The sequence below is a fragment of the Macrobrachium nipponense genome, chromosome 44 (genome assembly GCF_015104395.2).
Source record: "Macrobrachium nipponense isolate FS-2020 chromosome 44, ASM1510439v2, whole genome shotgun sequence".
Lineage (NCBI taxonomy): Eukaryota > Metazoa > Arthropoda > Malacostraca > Decapoda > Palaemonidae > Macrobrachium > Macrobrachium nipponense.
The window spans coordinates 41469323-41490037 of record NC_087221.1 but is presented as its reverse complement, the minus strand read 5'-3'; the positions used below and the strand labels follow the sequence as shown (position 1 = coordinate 41490037).

Here is a 20715-nt window from a genome sequence, read left to right as displayed (position 1 = left end):
AGAGTGATCATGTTATGAATTCAGTTAACTTCCATCAGTTACCCAGTATTAAAATATACAGTATATGAGATACAAAATACACAACATATAGATTGAAATGTAAGTAAAGATTGTTAAAGAACTGGAAAGCACAAGGAAATTGTAACAGAAATTGAAATGACACGAGAAGAAGGGCTTTTAAAATTTCAAAGGAATTATTTATCGTGGAAAGTATATTCACATGTGTCATTGAGAGAACTATGAAAGCAATCAAACCTGAGGCTGTAAACTCATGGCGACAAAGGTTGGCAAGAATGCTTCAAAGACTTCACTGGATTTACTTCTAAGTCTTCAAAGACAAATGAAATTGTGACAAGGCAAAGAAGGTAGATGAGAAAGGATTCAAGTTTTGGATCTTGTAGAATTTGAAGATTGAAATTATATTACTCAGGTAATTAGTAGTAGTGCGAGAAAACTATCTTAGTTTGGATAATTCCACGTAGACAGTATTCATTTAACAATATCAGTGCTCATAAACTAAAAATACTGATATCTCATGGTGCATTTAGGCAGTTTTATTCCTTGCTATAGTAATGGAGGTCATCAGTTATAATCTGCCTTGTTGCACAAAGTTAGTAGTGCTGAAGGCTGTTCGCAGCATGCCTTAGGCCCACATCTATATTGGTTTTAATTTTTTAAGTTCATCCATTAACAGATCTTAGTTCCACTAAGCTGTGGAACTTTACCTTTTGCCAATTTTCACCTTTTAGTTAGATACAGATTATTTGGGGTAATTCAATTAATGTCTCATACTTCTAGGATTTAATTTGTCAGTTCATAGGCACCTGATTTGTTGGCATTACATTTTGTCTACACTTCACCCTCTCAGCATGTGTACAGTACAGTACATACTGCAGTTTGTGAAACGTTAACATTGGACTTTTTTGTCATACTAAACATTGTTGTCTTTAGTCAACAGTTATGAATGGAAACCACATTTGTGCTTCATGGTCAGAACTTGGACGAGTACATATTTGGGATATGAAAAGAATGATGACAGTAGTAGATGATAATGAAAGTGTTGGTCAGGAAGACTCTGATGACTTTGACCTGAAACCTTTATTCACCTTTAAAGGTCATTGCACCGAAGGATTTGCTTTAGATTGGAGCAGTACTATGCCAGGTATGAATGATTTGTTTGTTATAAGTTAGAAATTTGGCTTAATGTGTTTCACTTGGGAAAATATTTAAAATTCCAATAACAAAAATTCTAAAACTAATATGGTATTAGATAGTATATTCAACATGCAGATGCTAAAACCAGTTGAAAAGTTTATAGCTTTGACATGTATTATACATGAATTATATTAAATGAAACTGTTTATACATGAATTGTTTTTAATGAAATTGTTAATTTTTTTTTGTCAGTAACTTATATGCTTCTAATTCACTAAATTATATATTATATGGCTGTTTGGACAAAAAGTACTTGTTTCACTGCAAACCCATTACTTTATCAAAGGCAGTATTTGAATGTTATACAATTTATTTTATCACATCTTTTTTGTGGACTGAATTTTTACAAATAAAAAATTGCCTCCAATGTAGCAATACATGTCACTTGTTCTGTGGATATTTATTGCCATTATTCCTTGAACTGATAGAAGTATGGTGACGTTTACAATTTTTGCTTTAAGAAAAAAATTTTTTTTTTTAAAACTATGCACAAATATATGAGGAAGAGACACAAACCTGTGGCCTGTTATGTCTTTAGGGGAATTATTATAAAACATTTTTACTCAAACCTTAAAATTGTTATCATTACCATTTACACCAACCTGATATGCCTTGAGGAAAAAAAAAAAAACTTAATTTCTTATGCCAGCGTCAGACTCCACTGTCCCAAAAGTTGATGCTTCATTCCTCTGTGCTAATCTCCATATGACAAAATGAGGGGAAGGGAGAAGGCACTGAAGGTTATGATAGTAGGTTTTATCATATAAACATCTCTTGTTTTTATGAACCCATTAATCATAGATAGTTGGATTTGCAGTTCTGGAGAGAGAATGAAGTGGATGAGCCTGTGAAAATCAGCAAATGGTCAGTGGAGCCAACTCACCTCTGAAAGCATAGTAACTTTCTTAATTAATGGATTTGCAGTGAAAGATATTACTAAAGTCAATACATGAGGCATTAAGGTGGACACTACGGATAACATACAGCACCATGTTGGTAAAAATATGAGTTGGAATAATGAAGAGGACAAGTTTGGTTAACTCGGATCCTTCCCAACTGGTAGTACATAACCCTCAAACAAGAAAGGTCCCAATGAACTGCCTTTTCTAAGAATAGCAGAGAGCTCTAGGTTATACTTGAAAGTCAAGAAGATTTATCTGTCATGAACCCTGTTTCTGAATTGTGAGAGGTCTTCTCGTATGAATTATCTGAATAAGCCTGTGAAATAATCTAAAGCCAATAGGAAATAAAATCCTTAGAAACAGTCTGTCTTTCATGAAAGGAGAAAAATACCATGACAAGTTTTGGTAAAGTTTTGAATGTATGTGAAAACTGGGATGTCTTGCGAATGGTGAAACTAATAGATTTTCTTCAAGAAATGATGCATCCTGTATCTAGAAGGGTGTAAAAATGCATTTCCAGTAAACCAACTGCATGGAATGGGTGGGGTCAGGTCAGGTTTTTCTCACTCCTTCCAGAAACTCCTCCCTCAAAGAATGAAGACCAATCAGTCATTTAGATGTCAAAGGAAATGCATACCTAGATGAGGGGCTCCTATTGTTTTTAATACCTTAAAATTTTGGTGAATGCCTAGGATGTGTATAAAGACCAAGGCAAGGAGTCTGCAACCAGAATGCACAGCCACGAGTATAATATGAAGAAACCTCCTTGCGAGTGGCTAGATCAGAATCTGAAAGTAGGCATCCCTTTGCACACATCTCTGCACAGAAAGGGAAGTGGGCTGAGGAAATTTTTGATCTGGTTTAAGGTATGTAAGTCTCGGCCACATGAAGAATTTACGATGTAGAAGAGTTGACAGTAGAAACCATTTTTCCCTAGAAGAGTCTCTCAAATGGCTCCTGTCTTGAGGGTCAAGAATTAAAGGTAATAGGCCAAGACAGCAAGGAGGGACCAATGTCAAGGAATAGAAGGTAATGACTAGTGTAGAGAACCTCCAAAAAGACCGAACTGATGCATTCTGAAACCGCCCAATACTTCTTAAAGATGGACCATGACCAAAGGGGAGAGATTATAGGGCACAGCAGAACTCCATTTTCACTGGGGACCATTACCTAGGAGCTTGAATAAGACTGGCCATGTCAGCAAAATGACAGTTGTTCATACACGAAACAAACCTTCGGTCTTAACATTAGGATTTACTAGCGCCAAGCTGGAAACCGGTAGAATTAAAATTACACTTGTGAGATCCAGGGACTAATGGCATCTATACCAGGTCACGGGGCATGTATACCCAGAATGCCCACGGCTACCTGTGACCCATCAGTTATTTTCCTACCGCCTTTAAGATAAGACGTGTTACTGTCTATCTCATTTAAAGCCGGTTTTTCAGTTTGCCCGTTCTTTATCCATTTCATTTTTTATTTTTCATTCCTTTTCTTTCTCCAAGTGTGATCAGTGTGTGGTAAGAGTGTATACGTGGTATGATGGAGAATTTTGCCTCAACATCGGGATCGTCTACCGCTTCGAAGAGGAGACAAAGGAAATGCCCAGGAGTCAGTGGCTTCCCTTGTTCTAGGTTCCTAACCTCGGTGTCGACGGATCCTCATCCAACGTGTAGTAGGTGCAGGGAAAACGTATGTACGGTTACTAATCCGTGTTCTGTTTGTCGCGGTTGGTCGGTGGAACAGTGGAAGAAGTTCTATGGGAAAAGCCAATACAAAAGAAAGGGGGTGACGCCATCTTTGGATGACCAAACCTTACCGGCTTCTTTTGTATCGGTAATAAACCAGGCTGCTCCATATGTTTCTCCACCTGCTTTTGAATTGTCTCATACCCCTTCGGTTTCTCCTAGCGGTTCTGTATCGGAAACGTCAGGAGGGGCCTTGGGTAATTTTATGAATAATTTGCACTCTCCTTTGTTCCCAGCAAGTAGAGGGGGAGATCCGCCATCTTTGTTCCAGGCTCCTGCTACGCAAGCGCATAGGTTAGATGGTACGTGGTCAGCGCTAGGCCTACCAGGCGTACCAACCTTGGATGGTCTGCTTGCGCATTATATGACGTCACGGTTCCAGCAGGGGCCGGCAGCGCTGAATGTTCCTCATCCCCCGGGCTTGCAATTTATGGGAATTAATGCCGCTGCTTCTCCATCCCACTCAGTATTTACAGCGATGCAGAACGTGGGAGGTAATTTGGCAGCAAACGTGCGGTTACCAGCAGAAACCTCTCAGTCTCTCCCTACGAGAGCGATGACGTCACAACATACGTCACACTCTGAGATGGCAGGCGTGATGACGTCACAGACCGATTCTCGGCCTTTTTCGCTGCACCCAGACGCTAATACGCCTTCTGATCCGTCAATGCAAACTGTAATGCAGAAGTTACAGGATATAGAGTTGGAACTGTGCGACCGAAAAGTAGAACAACAGATTTTGCAGGTAATTTCGTCATCTCTTGGGCGCATATGAGAACTGCTGCTGCTGGCATGGCATAGAAGATCTTTGGAATGCATCTGTTGACAGGGTAACAGATGGGGAAGTCAAGCAGCCAGCAGAGACAAGGCTGGAGTCCCCAAGTTGATGATAGAGGGCCTTGTGGTGATGGAGGTAAGCTTCTCTAGTTTGCAAGCCATGTCAAGGTCAGACACATGCAGGGAGCAAAGTGCCACAGCAAAAAAGCAAGATGGAGAATCTTGGAAGGCTGTTTCTTTCCTCACTTACATTCACTGTATAAAGTATTTTTAGCCAAAGTTGAGGACAAAAGAATACCTTAGGGACAAGATAAGACGAGGACATTCAGTATAGCGAAATCAGCCTTACAGAACCACTTATACATATCCACCACCTCAGCAGACTAGCAGTGACCTCTATAGCAAAGGACAGGAACCTTTTGCAGAGCGGCAGCCCTGGATTTGGGAGAACTTTCCCAGCCTTTAGTAGTTCAGAGAAAGATACTTTTTAGTACTCATAAGTTGGTCATAATCCTTCTTAAAATTCTTCATATGCAGAACCTCCTTGTATATCAATTCTAGAAACTTGGGCAAAGTTCTGGAGAGTCAGTCATTACTGAAGATGTTGCAGATTCAGTTGATAATCTACTCCATCAAGCTGTTATCCTGGAGTGCACGAAAGCCTTCAGAGTCTTTTCATTTGAGCCCCCAGTAAGCAAGAGATTATCCATAGTTGAGTTTAATCTTGCTTTCTTTAAGGTCAAAGGAGAACCAGATGAACAATAGAGGATACAGATTTTAGAAAGCTTGCGAGAATGTGCAGAGGTAGCTCTCCTAGGAGGTTGGTCTTACAACCAGTGTAAGGAGATAGAAGACATACTGCACACTGGTGAGACCCTTACAAGTTTGAGCTGTTATCATCAATGCATGACTGTGTGGGGAAGGAAACAGACCCACTTACACAAGACTTCTTAGGAAGAGTAGGGAGTGAATTGGGAGGTGAATAGCTGTAGATGCTGCATGAGGTGTGCTCTGGGGAATTGGGGGCCTCACTGATGCATCAGGCACAAGACCATGTGGTAGTGAAACATCTTGCAATCAAGATGATGTGGCGGCAGGTAACAATAAGGGCGCCTTTGAAGAAAACTATGATAATGCAGGCTAGAGCTAAGTGTAGATTTATGGAAGATAAACCACAATAAGGACATTGAGAGGCAAAATTTTTCAGAGGTTCTATTTGTCCTGCAGCTTTGAAGGGAATGATGGTGACAACCTCAGTGCCAGACTTATTGTGCTTCATGATAGGTGTAACTGAGATTTGCTTTTCCTTCAAAGGATCCTGTTCTAGATTTATTGTTGTAACTTGGCTGCGTGTAAAAGTTCTAAGTTCTCCCACTAGTTGGGGAATGCCAAGTGGTTAATGCTTACTCTGTTTGGTCACTCACAGCCAAGTATTGTGTTTATCCAGTGTTCTAATAGCACACCAGGTTAGTTCATGATCTCTTGTTTCCTTAGGAACTTTTGGGTTCCTTTCTGTTCTCTTTTTACAGGAGTTCCCTTGGTCTTCTCAGGTCTTTTTAGCATATGTACCACTGTTATGTAGTGCTGAGCATGCCATCCACTATTAAATTGCTACTTTGACATTGTTGAATTAATGGGTTGGTGGTGAAAGATGATAACAGTTTAATAACAGTTATTTTATTTATTTATATTTTATTTTTTTATTTTTTTACAAAACTGATTCATTCCTTGAAGCAAAATTGTTTGCTTCCTGACTTTTTTTTTTTTTTTTCTCCAGTTGTCTATAGAAAAAGTGCTCTCTCTCTCTCTCTCTCTCTCTCTCTCTCTCTCTTCTCTCTCTCTCTCTCTCTTCTTCATCTCTCTCTCTCTCAAATGGAAGGAAGTTCTTGGACTTGACATATGTAATAGGCAGTGTATTTGACATATGTAATAGGCAGTGTATTTAATTGGTTGATATTTTAGAACTTAAACTTATATAAAGTTACAGAGTATACGGTATTCTGTACAATAATTTAGTGGATTTTTAATTTTTTATAGGTACACTTGCTACAGGAGATTGTGAAAAATTTATATACCTATGGAGTCCTAAAGAAAGTACGTGGAGTGTGTCAAATAAACCGTATGAGGGTCATACAGCCTCGGTAGAAGATATACAGTGGTCTCCAAATGAAGCTCATGTATTTGCATCATGTTCTGTTGATAAGAGGTAATGTACTTTGTCATGCAGCAGTAAGAGCAAACTGCATTTTCAAAAGGCCCCTGGTTATATTATAGTAGAAGTTGGTCCCTGGAAATTAGTACAGTAATTTTGATATTTTTCAGGGCATTTCACTTTATTCAGTCATATTTCCCAATTACTAAGGCCTGTCCAAAGCCCTATTACTTATTGATTATAGAAGTTGGAACAAGGTAAAAAAATTAAAGAAGTTCAGTGGCTGGGTGGAAGAGAGCAAATGTCAAGTAAAAGACAGAATGCATTCAAGCTTGAGGCCAGAGGGTTGCTGCTGATGCCCCCCCACTAGTATCTTTTCCTGGAAACCACTAATAGAAAAAAACTCACTGAATGGTCCGTTTATTGTTGTCTGTACTACATAGAATGCAGAAAAGTGGGAAAAATATAGACTAAATGGTCCATTTATTGTTGGCTGTGCCTCATGTAATGCAGTCAGTATTTAGACATGCTAAAAATCCTCATTTTTAACAAATCTCTGCCTAATTTTCAGGTTTTTGGAAAGGTAATTTATACTTACTTTATTTTACAGCATACGAGTTTGGGATGATAGGGCAGCACACAAAAAAGCTTGCATGATAACAGTTGCTGATGCTCATAACAGTGATGTCAATGTTATCCACTGGAACCGGAATGATCCATTCATAGTTTCAGGAGGTGATGATGGGTTTGTAAAGATCTGGGACTTGAGACAAATCCAGGTAGTTATATCTCCTTTCATATTCTCTTTTCATTTTGAATCCATAATATTTGTTGTACTTTTTATTTCGGATTATTTAATGATCTTGATCTGCATACCATTGTACTGCATGAGATTAGTAGTGTGTTATTGCATTAATTTCACGACTGACTGTTGCTGTTCTACATATCACTGTTTTTTGTTTCAGGGGGGCAATGCTGTGGCTAAACTGAAGCACCACACTGGACCAATAACAACTGTGGAATGGCATCCAAAAGATTCATCTGTATTTGCCAGTGGAGGTGAAGATAACCAGATATTGCAGTGGGACCTCTCTCTAGAACGAGACCCAGATGTCAAGGCCGAAGAGGATATGGTATGTTAAACTTGTGTCTATCATATTTTCTTGTCTTTGAGTTGGTCATGATAAAGTAGTTACTGTATTTATGGTACATTTGCTAATTTTGTTATATGATGAAAGGTAGAGAAGGGGATTTACTCCTTCAGGTGTCCCATGACATATAACTTGGTAGTCTCAAGATTTGAGGAAGACAAGGCATAGGAAGTAGTGTTGAAATTTCACAGCAGCCCTTGGAAAATGTAACATAGAGTTGTTTTTGTGAAGTCAGTCACATTAAACTAATTTCTGGTAACTGGTACATCTTTAAATCACCACTTTTCCAGAATTTTCTCTTTTCTCTGCCATGTTACAATTTTGATTCCATTTTTCCAAAGTTGATTTATAGTTATTGTGTGTATGAAATGGTTGATTGCCTAAAGTGAGTGATATACAAAATTTTGTGTTTCTTTTCACAGGACATTCCACAGCAACTGTTATTTGAACATCAAGGACAAAAGAATGTGAAAGAACTACACTGGCATCCTCAGATTCCAGGTGTGATAATATCTACTGCAGAGTCTGGATTCCATGTGTTTAAGACCATAAGTTGCTGAGGTATTATGACGATATTTTTTGCAACATGGACCAGTATTGGTCTTAAGCAAAGAAGATATAGTATAGTATCTTCACGAAAATATTAGATATGTATGATATAAAGTTGTCATTTTGGTATTAAAATTCTTAATGAATCCTGATTGCTATTGCTTCCCAAATTGGTTATTTAGGTGTCAATTGCATCACGAGGGTTTTAAATAGTCTTGTGTTTTGATTAATTTTTTAATTAATCATTTTTGAACAAAGTTTATTTTTATTTAGTTCATCTTCCAGTGGTAATAAATTTAAATATGTCTGTATTAATACAAAACCTGTGGTATACAGAATTATAATTGACCAGTTAAAGTTATATGGCATCAATGGAACCCAAAAAGATGAATAAAACAGGATACATTTTCTTAGATGAGGATAAGTGAAGCTGTCAACTGTTGGTCAGCAGAATTGGGAATTTCTGAGTAGCATTAAAATGTATGCTATTCTACACATGACTTGCATCCACAACTTATAATGTTATAGCAATATAAGCAAGTGATTTGAGGACCATATGTAGCATCATGACAGTGGAGAGTCATGTAAAGGCTAATAAAGGTTTGGAAATTCAATATCAAATACTGTCATTCCCACTGTTTCATTTGAAGGAAATGCGTAACTTAGCTTGTTTGTTGTTTGCAGAAAAGGTTTACATTATGTTTGTCAGATGGGTCAGGATGATGCCAAATATTTTGGCAGTCTTGTAAAGTCAGAAGAGTAGTTGGGTCTCTGCTGATGAAACTATGGCGCTTGTGGTTTATTCAGAAAGTGGCCTTTTTTTCTGGTATTTTTGGCATTAAAATTATGTACACTTCATTTATGAGAACTAGGATGTTCAGCCAAGCACTGGGGCACTCAGCCATTCAGGTGCACTAATAAGTAACAGTTACAGGCATTGGAAACACTGCTCCAACTGGACCCTAAGGGGTACTGGATGAGCAGGTCCCTCAGGGTGGAGGTACTCTTTCCCAGAGAAGAGGGGACCACGCCATATTTCTGCTCCTGTACAATATTAGATGAACCTTTCAATGGGGAAGGCAGATGGGAACCTACAGGATCTCAATCTGAATGGGATTTGTTGATGCTGATACTGTCAGAGCAGAGGCAAGGTGTAACTACCTTATGCTGGTGCAGAGAAATGTTCATGTGAGAGGTGGATGAAATCAATAGGGATCTCTCCTTATAGTGAGGGGTGCCTGGGCTGGAGAAGCACAAGTGAATGTAAGTGAAAGCTTGTTGGATGAGAAGGTGGTGCAGTGTCGTACCAACGTCCATCCCCCAGTGGTGAATGATAGCAAGCCCCAAAATTGGTTCATCCCTGCGTATAGGTGTTGACTGTTCAAAACAAGTTGCTCATGCCCATCCCATTGTTACTCAACCGAGCTGCAAGGACAGCTAGTCTAAGCTAAGCCCAGCACCTCAGTGGCGTGGTTGGTTTGGTCTTAGCCTGCCACCTCGGTGGCTGCGTGTTCAGTTCTCGGGCATTCCATCGAGGGGTCAGAGATGTGTATTTCTTGTGATATAAGTTCTCTCTCAACGTGGTTCAGAAGTCACGTAAAGCCGTTGGTCCCATTGCTGAATAACCACTGATTCCTTGCATAGTAAAAACACCATACAAACAAACCTAAGCTAATCCCTGACCTGTGGTACTCCATTTTGGTGTGAGCCTAAGTGCACATGGTGGGAAGGTAAAAGAGTGGTCATCGTGTTCAAAGTGTTTTAAGTACCAAAGTAGTATCTGCTCCTGAGTATGATCATCACCATGAAGCAAAATGACTCTTGGCTGCTTTGCCAAGGGAAAGAGCACTAGGGGCAGTGAACGTGGGGTTACTTCATATTGGCTTTGGACTTCTTCCTTTCAAGGAAGAGTTCAAGGATGCCAACAATGACAGTAATGAGGAGTGAAAAAGAACAGTTCTTCCTTTTTATTGCCTTGTTTAACTCCACCAGAGAGGTCGTCAAGACCAGGGGAAAAGAAGTCACACTGTCAAGGTTACTCAGCTGGAGGCAGCAGGGTTCTAGAAGGGTTTTACAGGTAGTATAATACATAAGAGTTGACCAATATGAAAGACTCGGCAACTACATTTCCACCCTGCTTTAGCAGCCAATGCAAGAATTTAAATGCTAAGCATGAAGAGAGCAGGGGTAACCCCCCTCACCCTCCCATTTCAACTTTACCAAGATTCAACAGCCATTTCAGCTTGCTCTGGCTCCCAGAGCAAGCTGAAATGGCTCTATTTGTGAAAGGCAATGATTGTTTCTCATAGAAACAACCATCTCTCAGAGTTAGTCATAATTTGAATACAGAAATGTCATTGTAGGTACCAGACCTACCAACAGTGAACAGGCAATCCCAAAAAAACAAAGTATAAATGGGATTGGAGGCCCCTTGTATCAGAAAAGGTAAGAGACCTTTTCGTTTCCATGGGTGCCAGAGGGCCCTCCTTGGCTTAAATGTTGGGCCTTGGCCCTGGATACTATACATCCATCCTGAAATTTAGGGAAAATCCCCAATTGCATGGGCCTTATCCTTAACCCTGAGTACAATACATCCATCCTTAAATTTATGGAAAATATCCGATTGCATGAATTTCTGTTCTTAAATAAAACTAAAAGCCACTTTAGAAAATAACATTTATTTCATCAAAATAATCTACATGATGATATTAACCTCAATCAGCCATATGGTATTGAATGACTGAGGCTTTACATGCGGGAACCTGAATCAGTGATCTCAGCGAGGCTAATGTTATGTACAGTTAAATCGCAAAAGAGCCTGCCTGAGATACAATGTTTTTCTATTTAAAAAAGAACAATATAAGTGACGGCTGGGTTTATCTCTACACATTTCTTGAAGCCATGAAAATTATCTCTGCATGAAAACATTGAAATGTTAACCCAATTAGTTTAGTTCAATTTATATAACAATTTCCAAGTCCAGAGTTCCCATATCCACAATACAAATTAAATCTTAACTGAATAGTAACTTAGGCAGACTTATTTGAGACTAATTCTTATTTGTCAGGTAAGTCATTCATACATAACAGCAGAGTGTGCATTTCCTCAGCTTGTAAAATTTTTCTTTATTAAACCTGACCTAAATTAAATAAAAAGACTAAATTCAATAAACAGATTTTCCTGTACATGCATTACAAGATAAGCTTGTATGATGAAGAACATGTTTACAAGTAAGTATTTTGACAGGAAAAAATGTTCTTGTACTGCAAAACCACACACTGTTATTCCCATTAGCAACATTTAAATTATTTGTTACCTATAACTCGTAACATCTCTCTCGCATCCTTCAGTCACATCATCCATGCATAAACAATCCAGACTTGGGTTCCCACAGTTTGAAAAGTATTTTAAATACAGTACCTGCATTTTTTCATTGTATTTTGTCAACTGAACTCGCATTCACAGCATAGAGCATAGAGGAGTTGTCAAGATAAAAGAATTTCACATTATGAAATACATTAAGCATACATCAGTGAGACTAAGAATTAGTATAAAAAAAAGCCCTCTTCACAACTGTGGATATTTAACCCACATACAAACAATGGTATGGCTGCATATACTATTGCTTGTGTATAAATGGAATAAGACTGACCCATACACTTCTAATATGATTAGGAAACCAATGTGGAAGGCAGCACAATTTTTTTTCAGGTACTTCGCTATGAGCAAGTGTGAAACTACAACTTATGTAAAAATATAATCCAAAATTCAGTCTAACTACACAATTTTAGATTAACAAAAGATTTTATAACCAGATGCCTTCCACATATTTCCAACCCAGATATATCCCAACTAATGCATTTTAACAACAGTCAACAACCCCTTAAATAAATTCAGAGGACCCGTACATAAACAGGGGTTATCGCTGTTGATGTTGATTAATGTACATAATTTTAATTTACAGTTTTACAAAGTATGCGTCTTCTTAATCATCTGGATTGTCCAGTTTTTAAACAAACCAATTATTTCAACTCGTTTATTCCCTCTTAACTGCAAAACTTTGGGCATTCTTCTTCAGCTAAATAGAAAAGGCATCACTTAAATGCATTATATTAATTGGGTCTTTGGACAAAAACTTTATTTCCTTTCACATTTCATAAAATTTTAAAAAAGCAAGAAGTATTGAAAACATGCATTATTTGTCAAGAAATCTCAGTATTTCTCCTACAAGCATAGGCATACTTTTCTTTATTTTTAAGCATTATGCAATTGTATGGGCATAAATTTATAAGCCTGCACAGAAGAAGAAATGTCACAAAATGTGACATATTGTTCCAAAAAAAATAATGCATTTCAGTGAAGCTTCACCTGGAAGGCCTGTTTTTCTTTTTCTTTTTTTTTTCCTAATATCATGACCAGCTGCTTTTTATTCATTGTTGATAAATAATTTTCCATTCTTTCTGTTTGAATGGGATCTTACAATATACTGATAACCGAGGTGAGGGACTTGGGTTGTGGGTGCGCATCAAAAGTGTGTGCTTGACTGAAGAGTCAAAGGCAGTTTAAACTCATCCTGCCAATTGGCCCAATACCCTCAAATATTTACGTGGTGTGGCAGGAGTGGTTCAGTGGATATACATTTTTTTTTTTTTTTTACCTTTTTTGTTTTTTGTAAATAAAAGGCCACTATACATTAGGGGATATGATCTATAAAAAATTTTCAAAATGTGAATATATAATTTACCGTATCAAAATTGATTCCCTTAGTGGGTACTCAATAAAAATTATTCTAGACTTTTCATTACTTAACTGATTTGTAAACTGTAAAATTATAATCTAAGTAAAATATCAAAACTTCATAAAAGTTATTTGGCTATAAAACATTTATACAATCCAAGTTCTGTACATGTTATTTGAATTAAAATTGCTGTAATGGTGCCAGTGTCCCAAACAGGTATCAAAAATTAAAAAGTGGTTGCTGTAAGCTGAGACCCTAAGTGTGGAATAGGAACTTTGATACACACGTTACCTTCATTGTCTAAGCCACTCCACCTATTTTGTACTTTACAGTGCTGTTATGATACAGCAAAATCTCTGAACCAAAGGTAGGCTTCAGAATACATACTAAAAGAAAAAAAAAAGTTTGTTTCAATGCAATGACAATAAATAGATAATAGACTGGAGTCTACCACTGTTTTACTTTTTATGATGCACAGTATATTCAAATGTTTAAAGATTATTCATCATAATGGATTGCATTCTATGACTACTACTTGATCATGTTGTTTGAATGAAACACTTCATAAAGGCACCCTGAAAGTAGTTATCAAACTGCAATACTGTGATACAGTAAAACTGGTTCATGAAAGTTGTAATTGTAATCAGCCAGGCAATTCTCTGTGACAAGCTGAATGATTTAATGTCCAAGATAAAAATAAGCTGGAAATGTGTAATGAGTGAGACAAAATTAAGCACAGAATGTATAATGAATACAATATTGAGAATTGTGATGCTGAAAAGATGTAATGATTTAGATAAAAAATATGTACAATTCTAAATCTACATCTGACTGCTTGCTATGACAGCATGCATATGAGTGATGCCAGTACTGAAGGAGTGTGAGATACAACTATGATGCACATGGTGGACTTAAAGCAGCTTCCTAATGGTAGCTCATTTTAAAACTCAAACCATACGTCAGTATAGGCATAACAACTGTTTTCCTGAGATGAAAAATTTTAATTGTCATACATATGAGTTATTAGAGGTTTACTGTGGGATAAAAGCTGCACTGGCTGGATACTGGGAGAGGGTTTTGCTCATGTCACTGGGACAATAGATATTTGAATAATGGACTTTTGTGATAAAAAAATTCACTCAGACTGCAGGGATACTATCATACATTCAATCCTTTCTTTGCAAAGATAAAATAATGTATACAGTATTTACTTGCAATTTCACACAAAATTAAAATGAACAAACATGCAGACCCAACCATTGTTACCCAGTATAAGAAAAACCTGGCAAGAAACTTCAAATCATATGCATATGAATTATAAATATAATAACTATTTACCCTATATAAATAAGCTTTTAAGGATGTGAAGAATTTATATATGTTGTCCATGTCTTCCCTAAAATAACTGATCATCTTGCCATTAATTCTCACTTATACAAATCTGATTAGTTAGATTCAAATGCCAGTAATCTTCTAGTTGGTACACAAATTAACATCCCTTGGTCAAGTTGCTTAAGGGATGTATTATACGTATTTATTTTTTTAATTCAGGCATGTGTTATTATGACCACAAAATACATCGTTCAGAATACATCTACCTTGTAAGATCCATGATCTCACTCAAACCTATTTACAGGTATATTTCTTGAAGGAAGGAACATGATATGAAAATTCATCTTCACTCTAAAACCCTTTGGATTCCTATCATAAAAAGCAGGGGCTACATAACATTAAAAACATTTGTCTGAGTTGCTCAAAACCATTGTACGTTAAACCCTGAGAAAACCTATCAGAATGAGGCTCAGTTAAGTCACATACTGTCGCAACTGTTTACAGGTGGATGTCTACCAAGATTATCAACACTACAGTAACTTCAGTTACGACTAATTTCCAGAATATTATTTCATGAAACCTATTCAAAAGTCACCACCATCTATTAAAGGCATTACGAGAAAATTAATTTATAGTAAATCCTAATGTTAAGACCGAAGGTTTGTTTCGTGTATGAACAAAAATAGCTGTTACTGTTAAGTGTGGGGCTGAACTCAGTACTGTGTACCACATGTAACCGATGGTGTCACCAGAGATGCTGGCGACTAAATTAATGAGATTATTTTTATTCATAAAATGAAGTACAAGCACAAATGGGGAAGAGGGGAATGAAAAACCATGCTGTGGTAGGCAATCACACTGGACTGAAGCAGAGAATGAAGGGCAGCGAGGATAACAGCTGCAGCTTGGGTGAATTAAGAGAGAGCTAGACTACTGACAATAAGACTAGTACTTCATTAGTAGAAAGAGCAGACTTTGATTATCAAAAGCCTGCACTTTTACACACAGTAGAAACATGGGTACTGAAACACTAAGTGGAGATTTTGACAGATGTGCAAAAGATAGAAAAGCAGTAGATATGGAAAAAGGGGACTAGCTCAAGACCTAACCTGATGGGAGTTCAGGCATGAAGTTTACATGGAGATCTGATTTGTTTTTAACCCTAAAAAGGGTAAAGCAAATGTATAAACATTGATGATGATGATGATGGACAAAGACAAGGTAAATTCATTATATGACACTGGCATTAAAAAAAATATATATTTTTACTATTTTGGGACCCTTTTCTTCATTTAAATTTTAAGTATCCTGCTCATTATTTTCCAACATAATGCCCTTTCTAAAGGTGATGACACAGAAAGGTTTCAAGAAATCTTGAAAAAATTACTAAATAAACTTCTCAATAGTACAATACCTATTAGTAAAAAAAATTATGCATATTATTACAATGAATTCGGAAAAAATTGCAAAAACAGTCACTCAGAATGCCTTTGATTTTGGAAACTATAATCAATTACAGTAAATTCCAAGTCTTAGAGCCAAGTTATAAAAGGCAATGATAACATCCTTAATTAATATCCTCCAACAGAAGGGCTGTTGAATGCAAAGACAATAGTGACCAAATGATTATGTTGTGTTTGATAAAATGTACAATAATGGTCTCTCTAGAAAACTAGGTTCCAAACCACTGAGTTGACCATTTGGGAGAAGTAAGTACGAGCTACTCATGTTCTTACCAGAGTGGTAATTAAGAATGTGACCTTCAACACAGGCAATTGAAAACACTGTACTTAAAATTATTACTACAGATTATGACAGGGGTTAGTGACTTTTCATTGATTTATAAGGCAAGTATGATAAGATAATACACTTTTGCTGTGAGAATTTTCTGGTTAATCTTTTACATTATTTTGCTTTGCATACTTCATGGAAAATTACAAAAACATGCAAAAAGAGCAAAAATAATGGTAAGAAGTGCAATTAATTTACCAATTTAAGCAAAGTGTATTATAATTTATCAAAGTACTTGAAGTGGGACTCTAAACACACCTTATACTAAAAATATTCATATGAGATTATATAAAACTCATCTGAGAATTTAAAATGCATAAACAAAAGCAGTACCCTTGGAAACACAAGACTAATATTGAAATCCTTGACTTGTCAAAATATTACGTTTTTCTCTTAATGTCTCATAAACTACGAAGAACTACTTGAAACACATCATCATGGATGTAGGAGCTTAAAATTTATGCAATAAACATAAACTATAGCTACAACACAGAGCCAATTTTCTGCCTGTTATACAAATCAATAACTATTTACCTTTTCGCAGTCACAAAGTACTGGATAATTTAATTACCTGTTAATAGTACCCAGCCCTTATTTCAGTAAGCTTAATCAACACCATCTTCCACTACAACACACATTAGTCTAACAAAATGTGACATGGGCAACCATTTCATCCACAAGGACTTTTATTCCTTTTTAATTTTTGTTCAAGTCCAAACTGATATAACAATTAAATTTGGGAAAAATCACTGCCCACTTCGTGTCACTAGAATCAGGTACAGAGAAAAAGGTAAGCCAAAATTACATCATCACATCTAGATGGATATTATTGGACCAATCCCACGCTCTTCTCATTATACTTCCCGGTAAATAAGCCAAAAAATAATTACGAAAACTTCTTACTCTAAATGCCTTCCTGGAACATTTATAGTAGGAAGACAACTTAAGATTCTGGACAGGAAAGCAAAAAAAAATTTCAGAACGGTATGCTAACACAAGAAGTGTTATATTACATATACATATAGGTAATTCTATTAGAGAAAATCTAGTGATCTTTAATTCAAAATACAAAAATTTAATATTTTCAAAAGTAATATGTACCACACTTCAATTAACTGATGACAGCACTAAAATTAAAAAGGGAGCAATACCTTGTTTTCCACAATTGGTGTTTTTTCCTTTATATCAATTTTTTTTCAAACACTTGGTATCAGCTCTATTTAAAGAAACACATCATGATGATAGCACAAGCTAAAATCTACCCAAAAAGCCAGAGCAGAATCTGTAGATGCAGAATGCATCAAACACTCAGACCAGCGTGGTGGTAAATACACTACTCAATAGAATTTGGCCTCCATTAATACAGCATGTTATTCCAAGATCATAAAGAAATACTCCAAGGGACAATTTCTCAGCTAAATGGGACAACAGGTACTACAGAGTCAACTGCCACCTAATAAGATGCACCTTCAACAGAGCACAAAAGTTACCAGTCATGGACCTGAGTATACATTCAGAAAGCTTTGATGATCTCTACAGTATAAATTACAGATACAGTAGAAAAAATAATGATAAAAAGAGTGATTATTACAACAAAACTAATAATCATGACATTACAGTAATGAGCATTCAGACCATGAAAAAACTATGTTTAATTTATCTGACTTGCAAGAAATGGTACAGCATTTGCACACATTAATGGGCTGCCCAAAGCAAAAGGCTGTTGCTTCCATGGTTTTTCCAGTTTGTCAAACATCAGCCTAAATGCAACACCACAGTAGCTGTTATTCCTATTCCTAGTGCTGGCTAAAGCTTACAGTAGCAGATCATTTTCCTTTTTGGGGAGATGGGATGGAATAGAAAAGTGGGAATCAGCTACTCCTTACACTAAAGTATGGCATATAAAAAAAATAAAAACGTTTACCCGTATTATCTGGTGTAACTCATGACTACAGTGCAAGGTACTGGGGTGATAAAATGCAAAACATCTAGATGGTAGTTTGGCATTCATAGGAACGAGATGGAGTAGCTGACCTTCCCCCTGAAGAAATATCTTGGAAGAAATTAATCCCAAAAAATTTTCATTAACTTCTACCTCGTATAGAATGGACAACTGGAAAATCCATGAGAAAACTTAGTGGTCATTTACAGAGAGGAGGGTTAATCAAAATATATGTAATAACAAAAGTTAAATTTCTGAGAATGGCTATGGCTATCTCAAATACCAATAGTTTTCCTGTAGAAATGTTTCTAAGGAAAACAGCAAACAAATTCACAAACTGCTACTTTTCTTTCTTTCGAAGCAACTGAAACTGGGTAGGAAGAAAGTACGCAGCAAATAGTATCTAAAACTATTTTTTTAACCACACCTGCTACCACAAAAGGGTGGAGTCAACTCAACAAAATCATATGAAATGGCAGCCACACATCATGTGGTCACAACTGGATGTAGGTGCCTATTCATTCCATTTTCAATCGTTTTCTCAAATCTTACTTCAAAAGTCATAAGTTTTACACCAATTATATAAAATGTTTCAACATTCTTAATCTACACACCAAGCAGCCAGTTAAACACAACTGGTGGTGGGAGCTGGTGCATGTTGGAGTTTACTCTTTCGTGACCACAGAGGAGGCAGCCCATGGGACCGTCAGGCTGTCATTGGAGCCTGAGATGATGGAGTTGATGATCCTGAATGTGCAGACAAATCATACCCTGAATTTCGAGGAGCTCCACCTTCTGGACGCTTCTGGCGATGTGGATCTGCACGAATGTACAATTTATGTATAAAAAGTATTTTTTAAGTGTTGTCAACATTTAAAAATGAGAGTACACTACAATTTTTTACTTCAGAAAAATACATGCTCTATTTTATTTAAGCTATGGAACTAAAGAATGTTTTAAGGGGCAATGTAATATTAAAATAACATTGAAAGAAACCTGAGAAAAACAAATACACATGATTATTTTTGTTCAAAAAATTTAAACTGAGATCAGAAGAACTTGGGCTTAACACACAAGGGATAGGGCCATGTCACAAGGAAAATTAAGAGCATACTTTCAATAAGACAGAGAAGTAAAGGTAGGAATAATGAAGGACTTACGCTTCAGTAATTGGCAAAGAGGTCAATTTTATGAAAATTAAAATTAATCTTGCGATGGCCTGCTTCCTGCAATGTTAGTTGTGTATACTGAATAAAAGAATATCATCTAAAATAACCACGGGGAGAAAAACTTAGAAAATGTGAAAATTATACAAATAATGTATGACTTTGTGTACTGCTGACTTCATGTACTGAATAATGTAGGACTTCCAATTTCATTATGTGGATTAAGCATTCAACTACATTAACCTTTTATTGCCAATTATACTCTGACATTTGCCTGGAGTTTTTGTGTCCTATTCATAAACTGATAGACTGCTTTAGGTATATTTATGTTGCTTCTTTGTGTCCTCACTTGCTTTAGGTATATTTATGTTCATTCCTTGTGTCCTCAAAATTCAGCCTGTATAATTTTGCTTTGTGTGTATTTCATAATAATTTTTACCTTTCCTTAGTACTGTAATGACATTTCCATAAAGATCTATAATGTTTTATTGCATTCAATACATACACAGGCTACTCCACCTTTCAAGATGTAAGCATGTACTGTATTGATTCATCATAATTGGTGTAAATTTAACACACATCTATCTTTATTATTTTAGCCAATACTACCTCTTCCTTAAAAACATCAAATCTGTCAACATTTTGATGTTTTCATGTATATAATACAGCATGTATTTATAGTTTGCATCCATAAGTACTCATTACCATAACCTTAGCAAGGCTTGACCTCTGCCTTGCTTCACTTATCCAGAATACTCTTGGTCCCAATGATTATGGTTAAGAGGCACTCTACTTTACATCGTAAGTATCAAAGCAGAGAAGAATTTGCAATCATGATTTTGAAAATGAAATTTTTATAATAATATAAAAAAATTTTGCATATACTTACCAAGTAATTGCATAGCTATCAGTTTCATTAATTTGCAGCAGTTTAGATTTAAATTTCGCATTTGTGACACTGATGTTCTGGGTACGTGACACCAGTCTTGCCCCCCAAACGAGGGAGTTAGGAATGACTCAGCAGACAAAACTCATTCAGTTTATTCTTATGTCCATCAAAAGGGAAGAAGGAGGTTTCTGATCATGTAATCACTTTATGATAAATGTATACAAAATTTTATTTTATCATAAAAATGTCATTTTTATATAAGTAACTTAAGTAATTATATAGCCTATTCCCACATTGACCAGAGTTGGGATACATAGACATATTCTACTCTACAGCATTAAGTACTAGCATTAAAAACAATGC

At 36.4% G+C, this 20715-nt stretch overlaps 2 protein-coding genes across 2 annotated transcripts in view; one reads left to right on the top strand and one right to left on the bottom strand.

Moving 5' to 3' along the window:
• LOC135204227 (glutamate-rich WD repeat-containing protein 1-like) overlaps positions 1 to 8641 on the top strand; it is a 32576-nt gene extending 23935 nt beyond the window's left edge. The window contains exons 3-7 of the mRNA XM_064234333.1: positions 952 to 1162; positions 6680 to 6848; positions 7405 to 7573; positions 7760 to 7927; positions 8368 to 8641. Of these exons, the coding sequence (XP_064090403.1) occupies positions 952 to 1162; positions 6680 to 6848; positions 7405 to 7573; positions 7760 to 7927; positions 8368 to 8505 (855 nt within the window). The 3' untranslated portion in view covers positions 8506 to 8641. The remainder of the gene's footprint in view (positions 1 to 951; positions 1163 to 6679; positions 6849 to 7404; positions 7574 to 7759; positions 7928 to 8367) is intronic.
• Positions 8642 to 15247: 6606 nt separating this feature from the next.
• Positions 15248 to 20715, bottom strand: part of LOC135204226 (transforming growth factor beta receptor type 3-like) — a 134466-nt gene continuing 128998 nt past the window's right edge. The window contains exon 15 of the mRNA XM_064234332.1: positions 15248 to 19116. Coding sequence (XP_064090402.1) covers positions 19004 to 19116 — 113 coding nt within the window. The 3' untranslated portion in view covers positions 15248 to 19003. The remainder of the gene's footprint in view (positions 19117 to 20715) is intronic.